A 16,559-nucleotide genomic window follows, 5' to 3' on the forward strand; every position below is an offset into this window, starting at 1 on the left:
GTTTGTTGTGTTGGCGTCAGATGAGACAACAGTCTAATAGCAGAGTTAGCATATTACCTTTTTCTGCTCCATGTCGGACTTCTTGAACCAAATCACAGACGTCCCCCCTCGTTTTGGTAAAAGTCTTTCTTCTTGGGCTGCTTGCTAGCTGTCTCTACTTGTTGCCACCCCGAGTTTGATACTTCATGCGTCTTCATCTTTCAGCAATTATGACTTAAATGCCCACACATACGGTTGGTCACAGAATACGGTGATCCGCCGGGCCGCTGCCGTAAAGCATGTCGCAGACCCACGCGTAAAGCAGCGTCATGTCACAAAACGGAGGTTCTTCGTAAAATAGTTATTTTTTCTTCTTATTTATCACTTATACAAACTGAATGTATGCTAAGTGACAACACTAATACATTTGTCGTGGCCTACGTTATGAAATATTTACATGAATCATTGATACAATTATGATAGAAATGATAGAGACGATAGAAGAGAATATATCACGATAGACACTTTTCTATCGTCCCCACGATATGTATCGTTATATCGCCTAGCACTATCGTGATATAGGATTTTTTTCTATATCGCCCAGCACTACGTTCAGTAATGACTTTCTACAAGTTTCATTATAATTTGTCTTGTAGTTCATCAGACTTTTTGGTAACAGACAGATGCAAACATTGTCTGCCTTTGCCTTTCTGCAGCAGGCACCAGTTCTTCAAGATTACCTTACTGCTCCATTATACACCATAAAAAGTCAAGAAGTCAGTTTGCAGTCGTGTGGTTGCGAGATGTTCGTTTTTTGCACACGCCTTTCATAGTCCATGAGATATTCTGCTCATAACTCCTGGGAAGCTCCTCCCTCCTCCTACAGAGTTAAAACGGCTTTCTTCCCGCTGACTTCTCAGCTCTCCTGTCCTTGTACAGATTTTTGCTTTCCTTACCACGACCAGACAAATGCATGACAAAGACAAGCAAAGGTGCTATGAAAACAAAATCATGCAAATTTCATCATACATCCACATGAATGAGGACTGACTTTGTGACCCATGGAGTATTCATGAAAACTGTGCAATTCATCAGTAAGTGGATGAATATCGGTACAATATACGTAGTTCATTGAAATTGTTCAAACCGGTCAGAAAATACCACTGGAGTTTCATTTGTTGGCTTCCCGAAAGATAAAAACCATCCTCAGATTTGGATCCATAATCTCTGATGTGGGAATTACTATCAGAACTCTGGTTTGGGTCACTGTCTTCACGCTAAAAAAACAGGACTTTTTATCAACTATTTTTATTTTTAAAAGAAAGTCAAATGTGGAGGAGGACATCTCTACAGAGAAGGAGACGAGAAACAGGAAGTTTTACTTCTAACATGACATGAACATGCCCTGTCATTAGAAGGTATGAGCTGCTTAGAGGCCGACAGCCTGAGATCAGTTTGTGATTCAGAGCAGTTTGTTATTGATGAGAAAATAGACAATCCATGTGTGAAAATGTCATAGTCTGAAACTGCTGTTGATTAGTTTACTCTGGTGTGAGAGTTCATAAAAGCTACTCTCAAGTGCGCTCATGTTGTTTATGAGTTAGCATCCAGTTAGCTTCGAGTTAGCTCTCTCCTGCTGGTGTTGTTGACTTTTAGTTTCGTGTGCTGATGTCATAAAAATGATCTGGGGGTAATCGGTTCTCGCCGTTCTATGTTCCTAACTCGGTCATTATGCGTATTGTTTTGTCGGCCATGGCGGTCCTTGTAATCATCAGAATCCAAATCTGAAGAGTTTTCTGAGATTTTATCTGATTCAGGAAATCCAGCCGTCAGTTCAGGTTCATACTGGTATGGTTGTATATCCATTTCTCCCCAAAAGTCTTCCGCCATTTCTCTGTGTTCATTAAAGGCTTTTTCTTCCATTTCCACTAGTAAACAACCGTACAGTAGCAGCGTTCTTGGTCGGCTGGGGCACAGCGCACGTCATGAACCCAGGAAGCATCTCTGCCCCACAAATCACCCACTTTTAAAATTATTGCCCTAAATGCTAAAAACAGTTTAACTTTTAGGTCCCTGCAAACTTATGTGGATGTGCTTGACCAAATAACATTCATGAAATGTCAGTTTTTTTGAGATTTGATTTCAGTTCAGCTTTCAGCATCTATGGTTAAACTATATCCAGAAACTTTAGAAGGTAGTTTATGGTCCAGTTCAAAATATACTGCAGACTTTCTGTGACTTTTTACTTTATATTTTGCAATCCTGATTTTGTGCTTAGCTTTTTTGTTGGTTCCTTCCCGGTCCCATGACATGACATATAATAGCTTTTCTTCTGTTTAGTGTAAATTGTCTTGTTTCAGATTAAACCTACAAAGTTGATCTGTAATCTGACTCTGTGTGTGTTTTTACAGGAACAGGAAAGTGGTGAACTACTCACAATTCAACGAGTCTGACGATGCAGGTGAGCAAATTTTGTTTCCATTCATATTGATTTAAACCTTATCAATGAAATATTTTACATTTTCTGGGAAATTATAGAAATAATGGTTCAATGCAAAAATACTGTGGCACGTTACCATCTGACAGTTACAATTTTTAAAATTTCAATTAATTAAATAATTTGAATATTGACTTTTTTCCATTAACAGGGTTTCTTCAGGGTAGTAAAAGGTAGTAAATTAAATTAGCTCAAATTAAGGGCAATAAAAAGTAGTAAAAGGTAACAAACAGAACTTGACATGGAAGTAAATTTTTCATCACCCCTTCAATATGTTCTGACTTTTCCATTGATGCTGACTTTTTGTTTTAAGTTTAACTATAAAAATCTGTAAAAAAAATTAAAACAATATTTGGCAGGACCTGAGCCGACTCGACTAGTTCCGCTGTCCGATCTGCTGTGTGCATGCGCAGTGTTGGAACCGCTTAATGTGTTGAGACCAGCGAGTCATTTTGCACCATACCATTGAAAAAGTTTTCACAACTTTGGCTCGAAGACCCGACTTTCAAAACCTGGCTTAAGCCGGTCATGGGGAATGATCGAGAGGCATTTTGTAAACTGTGCAGAAAAAATATAAATTTGACCTGGAACAGTGTTACAGCGATCAAATCACACCGAGCATCCACCATTCACCAGCTGTGGAATTGTGCGTTGGGGGAGCAGATCCCTATTTCATTTTTTGGTGCTACACAGAGCAATGCAACTGCAACCTCAAGCTCAGCTATGAGCACAAATATTGCAGTTGTTACACTGTATTTTGTGACCACCATATATTGTGACCGTAGGAGGCGCTGTTGCATTTTTTACACCATAACTTGGTGTAAAAAATGTAAGAAGAGCGTGTTATGTCAAGAACGTGAGCTTTAGAGGAGATGAGGGGAGTGAAGGTCGGGGGAGGGGAGGTAACAAATGTAAAAGGAGAAAGGAAAGTAAAAGCAGAGCAAACCAAGGTGTTAGTTGAATCAAACTGCTTCTGGTGACTCTCCTTCTTCCAAAGAATAAAAAGTATCATCTGACCACTGACTTCATGACAATTATTGAAATAAAGACGGTTGCAGAATATGACAGCTTTTATCATATATTGTGACCCAGGGTTTTTCCCAGAAAAGAGGCTAAGCCGGTGGTAGGTGGCGCCAATTAATTGCCGGCCGACCATGATTTAATTTTAAAAAATGATTAAAGTAGACAGGAAAGTTTAAAAATATGGCTATTTACTATGTGATATTGTAAGATATTTGTGGTAAATATTTACACAACTACAGTTTTACAAAAAGGCACTTTTAAAATACTTTTTTAAACAAAAATACAATTAAAATAAATACAAATTGTTTGCACCAATTTTGAATCCAAGTTAAAGTCACATTTACAAATAAATTAAATAAACATAACTGAAAAAGTGCATACAAGGCACCAACACACGTCTCACGTCAAGGACAATGAATAACAACAGAGAACCCTGAAAAATAGAGATGTTATATTGTACTGTTCTTTTTGTGGCACAGGCTGCATGTTGGATCACTACATGTAACAACAAAATAAAGCATATCTAATGCTGAATTTAATAGCATAATTTTACTGTTAAACAAGGATAAATTAGCACACATCATATTAATATTTTTACTAAGTACAAAACATTCTTACCGTATTCGGTCTTGTAAAGCCACCCGCTAAATTTCTGCTCAATTAACTATTGTTGTCTATAAACACTCCTTTTCATTGGCCACAAGTGTTTTATTCACATAATATTTTGAAAATGAAGCTGTAGCTCAGACGGAGCCAACTGGAACTAAACTGACAGATGCAACACATATAAGTGGCATAGGTGAAAGCTGTTAAAAGAGAAGTTTAGAGAAAAGTCCATTTAAAGTATTGATGTCAACTAGTTTACATAATGGATAACACCAAATTTTGCAACTGTTCATGGCAGTCTTATAAAACATCTTAAACCAACAACTCTCTTTATACCCCACTTATTGTTTTACTAGATCTTAAAAATCTTAAATAAATAATACCTCTGCATGGCATTTATATATATATATCTCAAGAAATTCAAACGCCATATGCAAGTTGTATTCATTGGAAGAAAAATAAAAAGTATTAGTGAGGTGTTGCCAATAAAATGCGTTGATTGACTGATGACCTGTAAGCGTGACAACATCTGTAAAAGAACAGTTATTGTCAGTTTTTGCTCTGGAGCAAACAGTTTTGTGTTAACACATTGCCAATGAGAAAAAAAACATCAGCAATGATTTCATTGAAGCAACTTTTTCTGCTGCAAAACAAAATAGTTTTAGGTTTGTTGGAAACAAATACCTGATACCAACTGTGAAACACGATGGGGAATGCCTGATGATTTAGACTTGTTTAGCAGCTACAAGACCTGGGTACTTGTACTTTCATTAAGCTTCCAATCCTTTTTTTTTATTTTACTCTCAGACCCTGTTCATGTTTGTAGTTACATTCCACCTGTCGATATCTGATTGTGATTGGACAGCAGTATTTAATACAGGTGTGCATTCTCTCAATGTGCACAAAAACATTTTCACTTAAACCACCTTCAGAGGTGTTCTGGACCACAACCCAGTCTCAATCGCAGCCCAGTAAGATACCATCTTAAGAGGTGCATTACAGTTTCGGACACACATTTCAAACTGGGAATGAATCTTTTTGTTGTATTAAAACAAGAAGTACCATATTTTCCGGATTATAAGGCACACTTAAAACCCTTTAGTTTTCTCAAAAAACAACAGTGCGCCTTATTATCCGGAGCGCCTTATATATGTAAGAAGTCGTAATGTTTTAGTATGACTTTGGTAAACTACAAAGCCACACCACTTGCAGCATTAAGGCTCAGTTATAGTCGCCCCTTATAGTGTAGTGCAGGGCTCTGCACTCGGACCTTAGCGAGTGGTGTTGGCGTTTATACTTGACGCTTACATCGGTGCAGTATTCTTCCGTGAGTTTTGAACCATTTGATTATCTTTGTGATCTCTCAAAGAGGGATTATATAAATGCTGATTCAGGCAAACCAGCTCCGCTAGAGCACTGAAATTGTCCATTTTGAATGGAGCGAGGCACGTGCGGTCCGCGCAAAGTTACAAAAATTGGGAGGTGCACAATGATGTGCCTTAGTCTGGTGCGCTTTATACATGACAAAAGTTTGAAAATGGACCATTCATTGACAGTGCGTCTTTTAAACCAGTGCACCCTATAGTGCAGAAAATACAGTATGTTTGTGTAGGTTCTACAACATCCAGGACAGAAACTGTTTCAAACCCATTTTTTCCACTCCAGTGTCTTTGATTTTAAACTCTTAGGAGCCTAAACAGGACATTTAACATCAAATGTCAATCAGGTATTACGCAAGCAGATAACACACAGCCATAGGAATGATTGTTTTCGGAAGAAATTAGAAATCCAATGTGTTGGAGACCAAGACAGAGTAAAAAGAAAAGTAGAAAAATCAATGACAGTCCATTCTAAACAGTTTCTAGTAATAGAATTTCATGACACCACTCTTTTTTTAAGCACTTTTATGTCATGTTCCATTGTTGGCTTTACGATTTGGTTTGATAGCAATATCCTGCCATAAAGTTTGGTTGCATTTTTTAATTTGAAGCACAGTGGCTTAGACAGCTGCTACTGTTCCTTTGTCTTTTTTCTACTTCTGGTTTGTAATACAGATCTCGAAACTTCCTACCTCCTTCTTTGCAGATGAGGAGTATAATGACGATAAGCCAAAAAAGGTGCGCGCTGCCCCTCGTGAGCCCAAGCACAAGCGCTCGAAGAACTCACAGGATGACAGGTTGGTGTTCAGTTCATACAAGCATAGTTTTTGCTTCCTGTCCTGGATTTAGCCCTTTTGACTTTTCTGATTAGGTTTTGTTTTACAGTTTTAGCTTTCTGAATGTACAAAACAGTCACTGCGGAAGTGAGGCTGTGCAATTATTTCTCAAATTTGAATTGCAGTTTTTGTTAGTGTGATTAAGATCACAATTCTCTTAAATAATGTCTGTCGTTATAATAGAGATTTTCTCTTCCTTGAGAGTGATGTGAGCCCAACTTCATGTCAACGTTCTAAATGAGGCATCAGATAGTGTTTCTTTAATATTGGGTGTTACTTCGCTGTGCTGTTGACCTGCAACAATTTGTGGACCGCTGTCAGAAAAATGTTCCACGTAGGGAAAGTGCTCTGTTTTATATTGTTGCAGTCACTACAGAGGTTTTCCACATTGGCTTTCATTTTTTCTGTGTTATAACTGCCTTTTAGTTCTACTTCTTTTTGTCCCAGGTATCTCAATGTCATGTCTACATTGTGTCACATGACTGACAGCACATTGATGTTAATGTGGAAGAGAGAAATGAGCAGAGGACAAGAAAGAAGCGAAATAGTTGGTTGGTTGTCTTTATTAGGCTTTTGTTTAGTTGTGTCAACTGGGTATGGCCTGGTGACAAGTTTTAAAGGAATAAAATGGTGTTAAGAAGTCATTTTGTCAAAACCAGAATTTTTCTGTCATACTGTTCCTATGGTGTAAATACCTAAAAACAAGACACCAAACGTGACATGTCAAATGGAGACATGCAAAAAGCAGCACTGTAGGATGTTTCAGAGCACACACACACCCCACCCCAAAAAAAAAAAAAAAGAAAAGCGTTAAAAACAAAAACAACTGGACATCCATTCTGTAGCTGAAGATGATTCGCTTCTCCTCTGAGGAGCTTTCTCAATTCAAAACAACAGAGTGTGGAGTTTGAACTTTTAAATCTGAGATGATCTGTAAGCTGGATTCACATGCAGATTGCCCTCACTCTTCTAAAAGCTGAAATCTGAGACCTCCTCTTTTGTTTAATGTTGGTTTCTCTCTTTTGACCTTTGACTTGTCATTGTGGTGTAGGTGAACAGCTGAGTCCTGTCCTGAAGAGGTGGCTCTCCTGGGTTGAGCCATGCACCTGTGGAGAGGCTGTTTGGTTTCTCCAATATAGTTCTGGACATCCCTCGCTGCATTGAACTGCATACACCACACCACTCAGTTTGTGTTTGGGTGTTTTGTCCTTAGGGTGGACCAGCCTCTGTCTGAGAGTCCTGTTGGGTTTGAAATGTACTGGGATGTTGTGTTTGGAGAAAAAACAATCTGAGTTTCTCAGATACTCCAGCAACATAAGAGATGGCAATGTTTTTCCATCTGTTCTTCACCTTGTTCTGTTCAGTGGAATGTTTTGTAGATTTCCTTGCTGACTTGACAAAAGCCCAGTTAGGGTATCCACATGTTTGGAGAGCTTTTTTGATGTTTTCTGGGGACGTGTTCAGCCCCAATGCTTTACAGTTCTGTGTTCTAGTGGGAACATCTCAGAACATCTCCACTTTAAAAGCTCAAACTACACAGTTTTTTTTTTTAAGTGAGAAAGCTCCTCGGAGGAGAAGCAAAACATTTTCAACTACAGAATAAAAGTCAAGGGTTTTTTTTGTTTTGAACCCTTTTTTTGGATTCACCATGTCCTGGATGACTGAAAATCTAGTTTCAGAGCATCATTAGGGTTCTATGAAGTCAGCTATTTTTACTCTCAAATTTCAATTTCATTGTATTTTTTTACTTACAATTCTGCTATTTTTATATTTCTGGATTCCAAGTTTCACTGTATAGCCACCAGGCTTGCTTCACAGTCTGCACAAGTCTACTCTGATTTTAGTGTTTTCCAGGTCTGGATAAGTACGAAAAAAGAAAGTTTAAAAAGAATTTGAAAAGACATCTGTTTTTACTAAATTTAAATACCAAGGGAAATTAAAAATGGAATTTAAAAAAAATATTTAATGTAATTTTTTAAAAATAAATTGCTCAACCAAGTAGTGCTTTTCATCTTAATAATATATTAAAAATTGAATTTTTTTTCATTATAAATCCTCTGATACTTCATCTAGCACAAGTTTTCAGTTGAACATTTCAGATTGCATCACACAAGCTTTTGCAAAATCACAAAAGATTGCGAAAAACATTACTGTATTTTCCGGGCTATAAGGCTCACATAAAAGCCTTAAATTTTCTCAAAAATCGCTTTATAATCCGGGGCCCCTTATGTGTGCACTGAATTCCAAAATCTGTCCCTGACACAGGGACGTACGGTAATCTGTACAGTACCTATGCGTACACTGGCAGCGATAAACCAATCAGAGAACACTACGTACAGTACGTATGATGGCAGCGATAAACCAATCAGAGAACATTATGTAATATAATACAATTCGGAGCTTGCCATCATTCCGGGAGGATTAAAAAAGAACTCCAACCGCTGCAAACGGCGCGTTCAAAGTGAAGTTGCGAGTAGTGTGGGAGCGATGGATGACCAACGGTGAACACACGTTTACTAAGACGGGGGCAGCGCCGGGTGAGTTACGCCATCATATGCGAATGGATTGTGGATGCCTGGGCTACGGTATCTGCTTTAACTGTTGTCCAAGCTTTTGCGAAAGCTGGCATCATTGCTGAACAGCCCCCTGGCAACGAGACTGACTCCAACAATGATGAGAGGGAACCTAGCACGTTTGATGGCGAAATTGTCCAGTTGTTAAATTCAGACAGAAGATGAGGACTTTGATGTATTTGTGGAAGAAGAATGATAAAAAAATAATATCTAAAATAATTGTTACATAGTAGAATAAAGTTCAACCAAACTCACAGTTGAGACTCCGTTGAGAATTGAGACTGCGCCTTATGGTGCAGAAAATACAGTATTTTCAAGATGAGTCATAATTGCTTTACCTCTGCTTTTTTTCAATGTAAATTATGTTGGTTTAGAACTGGCATGTGAAGTGAAATTTATATAGCACTTTTAAGCAGCAAGGCGATCCAAAGTGCTTTACAATACAGAAACAACAACAGAATCAAATAAACAACAATCAGGTACATACATAATCAAATACAGAGATGCAGAATCAAATACAGATCAATCGTGTATAATCTAAATGAAATATAGGATAATCTAAATGAAATCATGATATAGTTAAAGCTGAACTAAACAACAATCAGGAATCTAACAATATCTAAAATATGAGCTAAGATAAACTAAACTAAATATACAGGAAGGCTAAATAAGCTAAAACATGACAATACTAAACTAACGGTACAAAAAAAGGGGTGGGGGGTGAGAAAGATGAGGCAGAGACTGTGGAAAATGAGTGTGTGTGTGTGTGTAGAGGCGGTGGGAGGCAGTGTGTTACGTGTTGTATGAGTGCGTGTTTGTAGAAAAGTCCATGAATCACGTCACAGGCCATTGTCTTTGATAATGTGATGGAATGTTTATTAGCCAGCCCAGAGCAGATCCACAGATGTTCTTTGGCAGACGGAGCAGAGCATCTTTTTTACATAAATTCCGAGGAGAAATTGAGATGGCTGACCAAGGTCAGCCTCAGGGAGCCAAATTCACAAAACAATAAAAGGCAGGGAGTGATATGAACTCTTTTAAGGAATGCATATCAGCACTGTTTCCACGCTTCCATAAGGAGCATGGAAACCCTATTGCTCTAATTATAATTACTTATGTAATAGCTGTTTATTATTAGATAATGCACTACAAAAAAAGTGAACTCCTATTGACAAATTCTTTTTAATTTACTGCTACTATTGGCAATTGTGTGAACTGGGTTTATTAGCCTTCCTCTCTACCATATGGCACAAATACACCACCAAATACTCATTCCTAAACATCAAATAAAACACTGCATTTTGGGGTGTAAGGGAGGGGGCAAATTGTTTGTGTCGTTAACTAACCTTCAAACTCTATCAGTAGTGTGTGGACATAATTGGACATGCATTGGAGCGACCCTGTCATAACTGCTCCAGTTCTAGTTAAAGGTCTAAGCCCGCGAAGGCAAAGGAACAGCGCGTTTTCATGCACCCAGCGGCGCATGGAACCCTACTGTAATTGCTCTGTTTTTATTATTTTTATTTTTATTCCGTCAATAAAACTTATAATACTGCAGACCAAATTGCAAGGAGTTTGGTGATGATATTTACATGGTGTTTACTAGGCTTTCCGTATGCTGCCCACAAAAATACTCAAAGGGGGTGCTATGATCTAAACTTCTAAAGTCACAAAATTTAAAGCCGTAAATATGTTCCCTGAACTGTAGTAGATCTCATGGTATATGCCATGCCCATTTTTGCCCAAAGTGTATTTTGTTGTTTTGCTACTTTTCAAAATTCACAAAACCTTCTTTTGACTTCTTATCAAAGGTTTAATGTTTGATTGCCATGAAAATCACCATGTCAAATCTACTTACCAGGCTGAATATTGTGCGTGAATAACAAGTAACTATTTAAAAAAATATTTTGCTAAAGTTATGCATGTGCAGTTATTTAGTGCTAGCTAGCAAAAACAATTTGGGCCATATCTTTAAAACTATAAGAGCTAAACAGATGAAAATGAACCTGCTTCTGAGAAAGCCAATTCCAAGTTAGTGGAATAAATTGCAAGTATTGAGCCATAGGCAGCGATAACATTTGACACAGACCTTCAGGACATTGCTTTGAGCTCAGACCTGAAAGGTCCCAGTGCTCAAATAAAATGGGTGTGGTTTATTACATTTCAAATAAGAATTCGAGTTCTGTTTACTTAAGTTTTAGCTAGCCAGCAAGCTAGCTTCATGTAAACAGGCTTTCTATTATGCATTATAGGCGGTGTAAGCATCAAATTTATACAGTTGGTCCAGTTTGCCCTCCTGAGTAGGTGTTCAAAGATTTCATAATTGCCAAACTGTAGGGGGCACTAACAGTGTCAAAAGTTTGTCTATTAAATTTTATACACTTGGTTAGGACCACAGGTGTTACGCCCAATAGTATTTTAAAAATTGTAACCTCGGGCGCATGAAAAAAGTGTGTGTGTGTGTGTGTTGGGGGGGGGGGTATTCATCAAGGGGCTTGGATTATAACTGCTTGCAGTTCTAGTTTATTATTATTTTCAGTCTATTTATGTTTAATACCTTTTTGTTTTATGCTTTCATTTAATGAGCACTGCTTGAGAGAATTGTGATCTCAGTTCATGGTAACAAAAATTCTGATTTACATTTTTACAAGAATCCCTAAAGACAGTAAACACAAGATTGGTAGTTTGACAATTAAATGATAATAGTCTACTGTACCTGTCTTTTTTTGATCAACTCAAAGGCTGATTTGCCCACAGTTGTCACATCTAATCTTATACTTCTTCTGTTTCATCTTTCAGTGAGGATTCTGATGAGAAGCTCTCCAAAGCCAAAAATGACTCGGCAGGTCAGTTTGTCTGCTAAACATCAGTTTGTAACTGCCGGACACCAGAGCCGACTCTCTGATTTCCCTCTGTGTTGTGCTGCAGATGATTTTGGCAGTGATGAGGAAGACAATGACTTTGGAGAAGAGGAGGATGAAGAAGGAGGAAGTGACTATGAAGAAGAAAGAGGGAAAAAGGGAAAGAAAGCCAAAGTGGAAAAGCCCAGCAAGAGGGGCCTAAAGAGAAAACGGGCTGCAGGTAATCCACATTTTTTCTGTTTTTACAGGTTGAAATAGTCCAGTTCTAAAACATCTGTTTATGATAAAGGATTAGTCATTTTTTAATACAAGAAAAATGAGTATTTTTTATGCAACAGTTAACACTGTGTGGGGAAAAAAAAAAATCTACACAATAATACATTTTTCTGTTTTCATTTTGCTCCAAATGTTTTCTTTTTCTCTTCAAAAATTATGTATTTTCTGTTTTTGTTTTTAATTAGAAACATAAAAAATCAACAAGTTAACACCTGAAAAATTCAGGATTTTTATTTATTTATTTAACTAAGAGGCAATGTCCTGTTTGTTTACATGGAGGGGGTGGAATGTAAAACATACTGGAATTATCTGACAGAGAAGGTTGGTCCCATTATGGCTTCAACTTTCAGGCTTACATCAGAAGGCCTATTAATACACAGTCTATGGCTATGGTTGTGATCAGTTCCCCCTCCTGTCTAAATATCGTAGTTTTCCAGCCATCTGAAGGTGTTTCCATATTGCAACAATCATTTACTTAAAATAATGTTTAAAGCTGAACTGAAAAGCATTTTGAAGCCAACATCAGTTGAAAGAAAAGCATAAAAAATACTTGTTAAATTTTTAAAACAAAAACAGTTTACTATAAAAATTATACTACTGCTAAAACTATGAATTCCAATTTACACGCACAAAATATTTATGACTGGAATTTGTGCCCATACAGAAATGCCTGGTTATGAACCTGTGGCCTTTGTGCTATAAGGTGACATCCCTAACTCCAGCACCATTGTGCAGCCATATGGTGATTATAACCACATATTTAACCCTCTAAGGTCTAGGGTGAAACTGGCCGTTTTTGGACTGTTTTAAATTTCTTTCATATTTCACCCTAAAAGTGGTTTAACCTGCCATGTTTGGAGTCATTTTTTTCAGCACAACCTCCTAATTGTGACTTTTGACCTACTGTATTAACACAACAGACCTAAAATCACACAAAAACATAAAATCTGAGTGGAAAATTCTTACTTTTTTTACTGTAAAAACCACAAACATACATAATGAAATGTTTTGACAACTTAGAATGCAAATATAATCAGTAATATTCATAAACATATGAACAACAAAGTTATATAGACTTTCTCCATTAAAATGCTGACAATTTCTTAGGTGTTTTTTAGACCAAACAATCAGGAGTTCTAAAAATTGCCATAAATCCTTTGTGCCACTCATATAAACAGTTTCTGTCCAAAACAAGGCAGAGGGGCACATCACATTCTTAGTTTTGGTCATTTTCTATGTCTTGTTCATGCAGGATCATTCAGGTAAATGTTATAAAATATATCCTGATGCATGCTCAAAATATGGTTCCAAAACATGGATCTGAATCTGTCTCTTGTTATCATTTTGGCTGGAAGGGAGACAGACAAAATGTGATTCTGTTTCCAGTAATCCTTCTCTAAAATAAAGCAATGGATCACCTAGTTCATTAACAAAGTCCTCACTGTCTGTCCCAGTCTAAACTACACCCTAACTATAAAATCCAAACACATTAAATATCACAAAACGCATAACTCACTCCCGCGCTCGCGTTTTTTTTTTTATGGCGCCGCCGAACTTCCTTTAATTTTTGTGCCTCTTTCTTCTTCTCCCTGTGGATTTTTAGTCGCTTGACAGATAACGTTGAGCCTCCGTCAGATTGGAGTTGAGGGGGTGTTTTTTCATTCGGCTGGGTGGAGGATGGGGGAGTTTTCTCCCGAGAACTCTCCAGTTTTGGCGCTTCTCACTCTAACGCGCTAAAAATATGATGACAATTTAAAAAAAAAAAAAAAAGTGTTGTGAATAATTTATCATAACTTTGGTTTTCCTTGACCTATCGAGATAATTTAAAAACTGGTGTAAAGCTTGAAGTCTGGACTTTTGAGATAAAAACTGAGTCTCTGAGAGGGCGGATCTTTCCCGCTAGAGTATTTTAACCCTTTAAGGTTGACGCATGCTCTGGAGCGGGCGTCGACCTTAAAGGATTAAAGCTCAACTGAAAAGTGTTTTGAAGCCAACATCAGTTGAAAGAAAATCATAAAATATGCTTATTGTAAAATTTTCCAAACACAAAAGAAACTAGAACTGCAAGCAGTTATCAACGGGTTCCAAGCCTCCACGCTCCGCCCCTATCCGCGCGCTTCGATCCCGATGTTTTGCCGGCGTGGCTTCGCCACCTTTCTCAGCGAGCGGGCTGAGTCGAAACTCGCCAGGATGGTGCATACTCAAAGGCGCTTCGTAAGACGCAACGGTATAATTTGTGAAGAAAGCTTGGGAAGGAAAAGCTAACTGTCATTTGATACCACAGAAAGCCAAAAAAAATTAATTCATAAAAAATTCAATATTCATTCGAAAAATACAAAAATATTATCAGATGACCAAGACTACATCTGTAACAATATGCATTTATCTTCATGTCCCTAGACAAAATGCATTTTCAATAGAAAATTGTTCAATGCGACTTTTATGGCACACTTGGTCACGTCATTAAATTCATCAAAAATCAACAGTAAATAAAAAAATTACCAAAATATTCTCAGATGATCAAGTCTACATCTGTAATATTATGCATTTATCTTTGTCCCTAGTTCCAATGCTGTTTCAGTAAAAAAAAAAAATCTTAACTGTAATGTTATACCACAATGAGCCCAAGAAATATTCATAAAAAATGCATGTCTTCCAAAAATTCCCAAAATATTCTCTAATGACCATGCCTACATGTGGAATAATATTCTTTTATCTCTATGTAACTGGATAAAAAACACATTCTTTATGAAAAATTTCCATCCACCATAGTCTAAAACTTCAAAATAAAATAGAAACCAGCTATGTTGGTTAGCATTTATTTGTTTTTCTTTATTAACCACAAGAGGTGCTCAAATTTAAGCAATATTTCTTGGGGTTTGTAGTTTGGCCAGGTCTGACTAGAGTACCAAATTTCAAGCCGTTCGGCAAAACAGAATCCGAGTTGCTACTGCTAGCGTGAGTTACGAACTTCGTAGATAGTAACAACATGCTTGAATGTAGAGCCGCGAATTTTGATCTGCACTTTTACAGATTGTGCAAGGAACATATGCTGTAAGTGTTAGCACTCTAAATTAAAAAAGTGATTTTTTTTTTTGTGAATTTTTCGAAATGTTAAAGGCTACACATACATTTTTGCACATAAGCCACGCCCACTTAGACCAATCATTACCATATTGATAACATAGTTTCAGGGTTGTATCCTGAAGATACCCACCAAATTTCACGTAAATCCATTCAGCCATTTCGGCAGTATAAACTTTACCTATTTGTAGCACCCCCTAGTGTTGGATTACACTGAAAATGGTGAGAAATCNATAAACTGAACATTTTTTAAAAATCCGTTCACATCGTTTGGTTAGCCAGTCGACCAGTCATCTCAGATGAAATTTCACTTCAATTGGCTTTGAGCCTCGGGAAGTAAGTAAAAGTAGGTTATACATATTTTGCAAGTTTTATACTAATTAGCATAATTTTCCAATTTTTTTTTTCACTCACATAAAAAGGCATGTTTCACAGAACATAACAGAATAGAGATGCTGTGCGTACATCTAGTTGTTGTAAAATAATTTGCAAAAAGGGATTTTTTGCTGTAACAGCGCCACCTAGAGGTAAAATTTTGCAACTTTTCCCTCATACGTAGAGAGCAGAATTCTGTAATAGATCAGTAATTTCTGTGGAGTTAAATTTCGATTTGGCCGAGTTCAAAGCTCAAAAGTGAGATAGCATATAAGCCATGCCCACTTCATTATAATATTCAAGATATCGTCTTAAGGTGTGGTCTTGATCATCTGTACCAAGTTTGGTGTAAATCCATCAAGCGGTTATTAGGATCTAAGCTTTTTGAAATTATATCGCCCCCTATAGGTAAAACGCCATAAAACTCAATACAAAGTGGCAACATCTCATCCACTATTGGGATCTAAATGCTTTTTCCATAATCTTGAAGTATGGCAGAGATATTGATAGTTAACCATTGTGTTAGCTAGCGCTGAAGTGTTTGGTAGTGTGTTACTCGCACAGAATTTTAATTTTTAAAAACTTTTTCATCATTGCTTCAGCAAATCGGCGTATACATGTTATGTACCAAGTTTCACGTTGATCCAGCTTTTAATGTGGGAGTAGTATTCGAAAGTAGGTTTTGCCTTTATCGCGCTATAGCAGAAAATCTGGTTAGGTGGAAGTGGGCGTGGCCATTGCAAAAAAGATGCAGAATCATCCATAGTTTCAGGTCCCATCAAGTTTTTGAGTGTAGGACTTAGGGTTTAGTAGTTATTTGCAAAAACGCATTGTCCTTTGTGATAGCGCTCCCTAGGTATGGGACGATATGATTTTTGTTGTCTGAGTAGCGGTAGCATTTTTCTATCAGACTGCCTTGTTGTCTTTTCTCCAGCAGTTTCTGGTTTTTCTGGCTAAGTAGTTTTACCAGAGAGAAGAATAATAATACACAATCGTGAAAAATCAGTACAAAAACAATAGGGTTCCCTGCTCCGCTGGGAGCAGGCGAACGGCCATGCCTTGCATTGGCC

At 37.4% G+C, this 16,559-nt stretch overlaps 1 protein-coding gene across 1 annotated transcript in view; it reads left to right on the plus strand.

Moving 5' to 3' along the window:
* Nucleotides 1-16,559, plus strand: part of nucks1a (nuclear casein kinase and cyclin-dependent kinase substrate 1a) — a 28,410-nt gene that overhangs the window by 6,046 nt on the left and 5,805 nt on the right. Inside the window, exons 2-5 of the mRNA XM_017440289.3 lie at nt 2,391-2,440; nt 6,191-6,281; nt 11,693-11,739; nt 11,822-11,974. Of these exons, the coding sequence (XP_017295778.1) occupies nt 2,391-2,440; nt 6,191-6,281; nt 11,693-11,739; nt 11,822-11,974 (341 nt within the window). The remainder of the gene's footprint in view (nt 1-2,390; nt 2,441-6,190; nt 6,282-11,692; nt 11,740-11,821; nt 11,975-16,559) is intronic.

The sequence above is a fragment of the Kryptolebias marmoratus genome, linkage group LG4 (genome assembly GCF_001649575.2).
Source record: "Kryptolebias marmoratus isolate JLee-2015 linkage group LG4, ASM164957v2, whole genome shotgun sequence".
Lineage (NCBI taxonomy): Eukaryota > Metazoa > Chordata > Actinopteri > Cyprinodontiformes > Rivulidae > Kryptolebias > Kryptolebias marmoratus.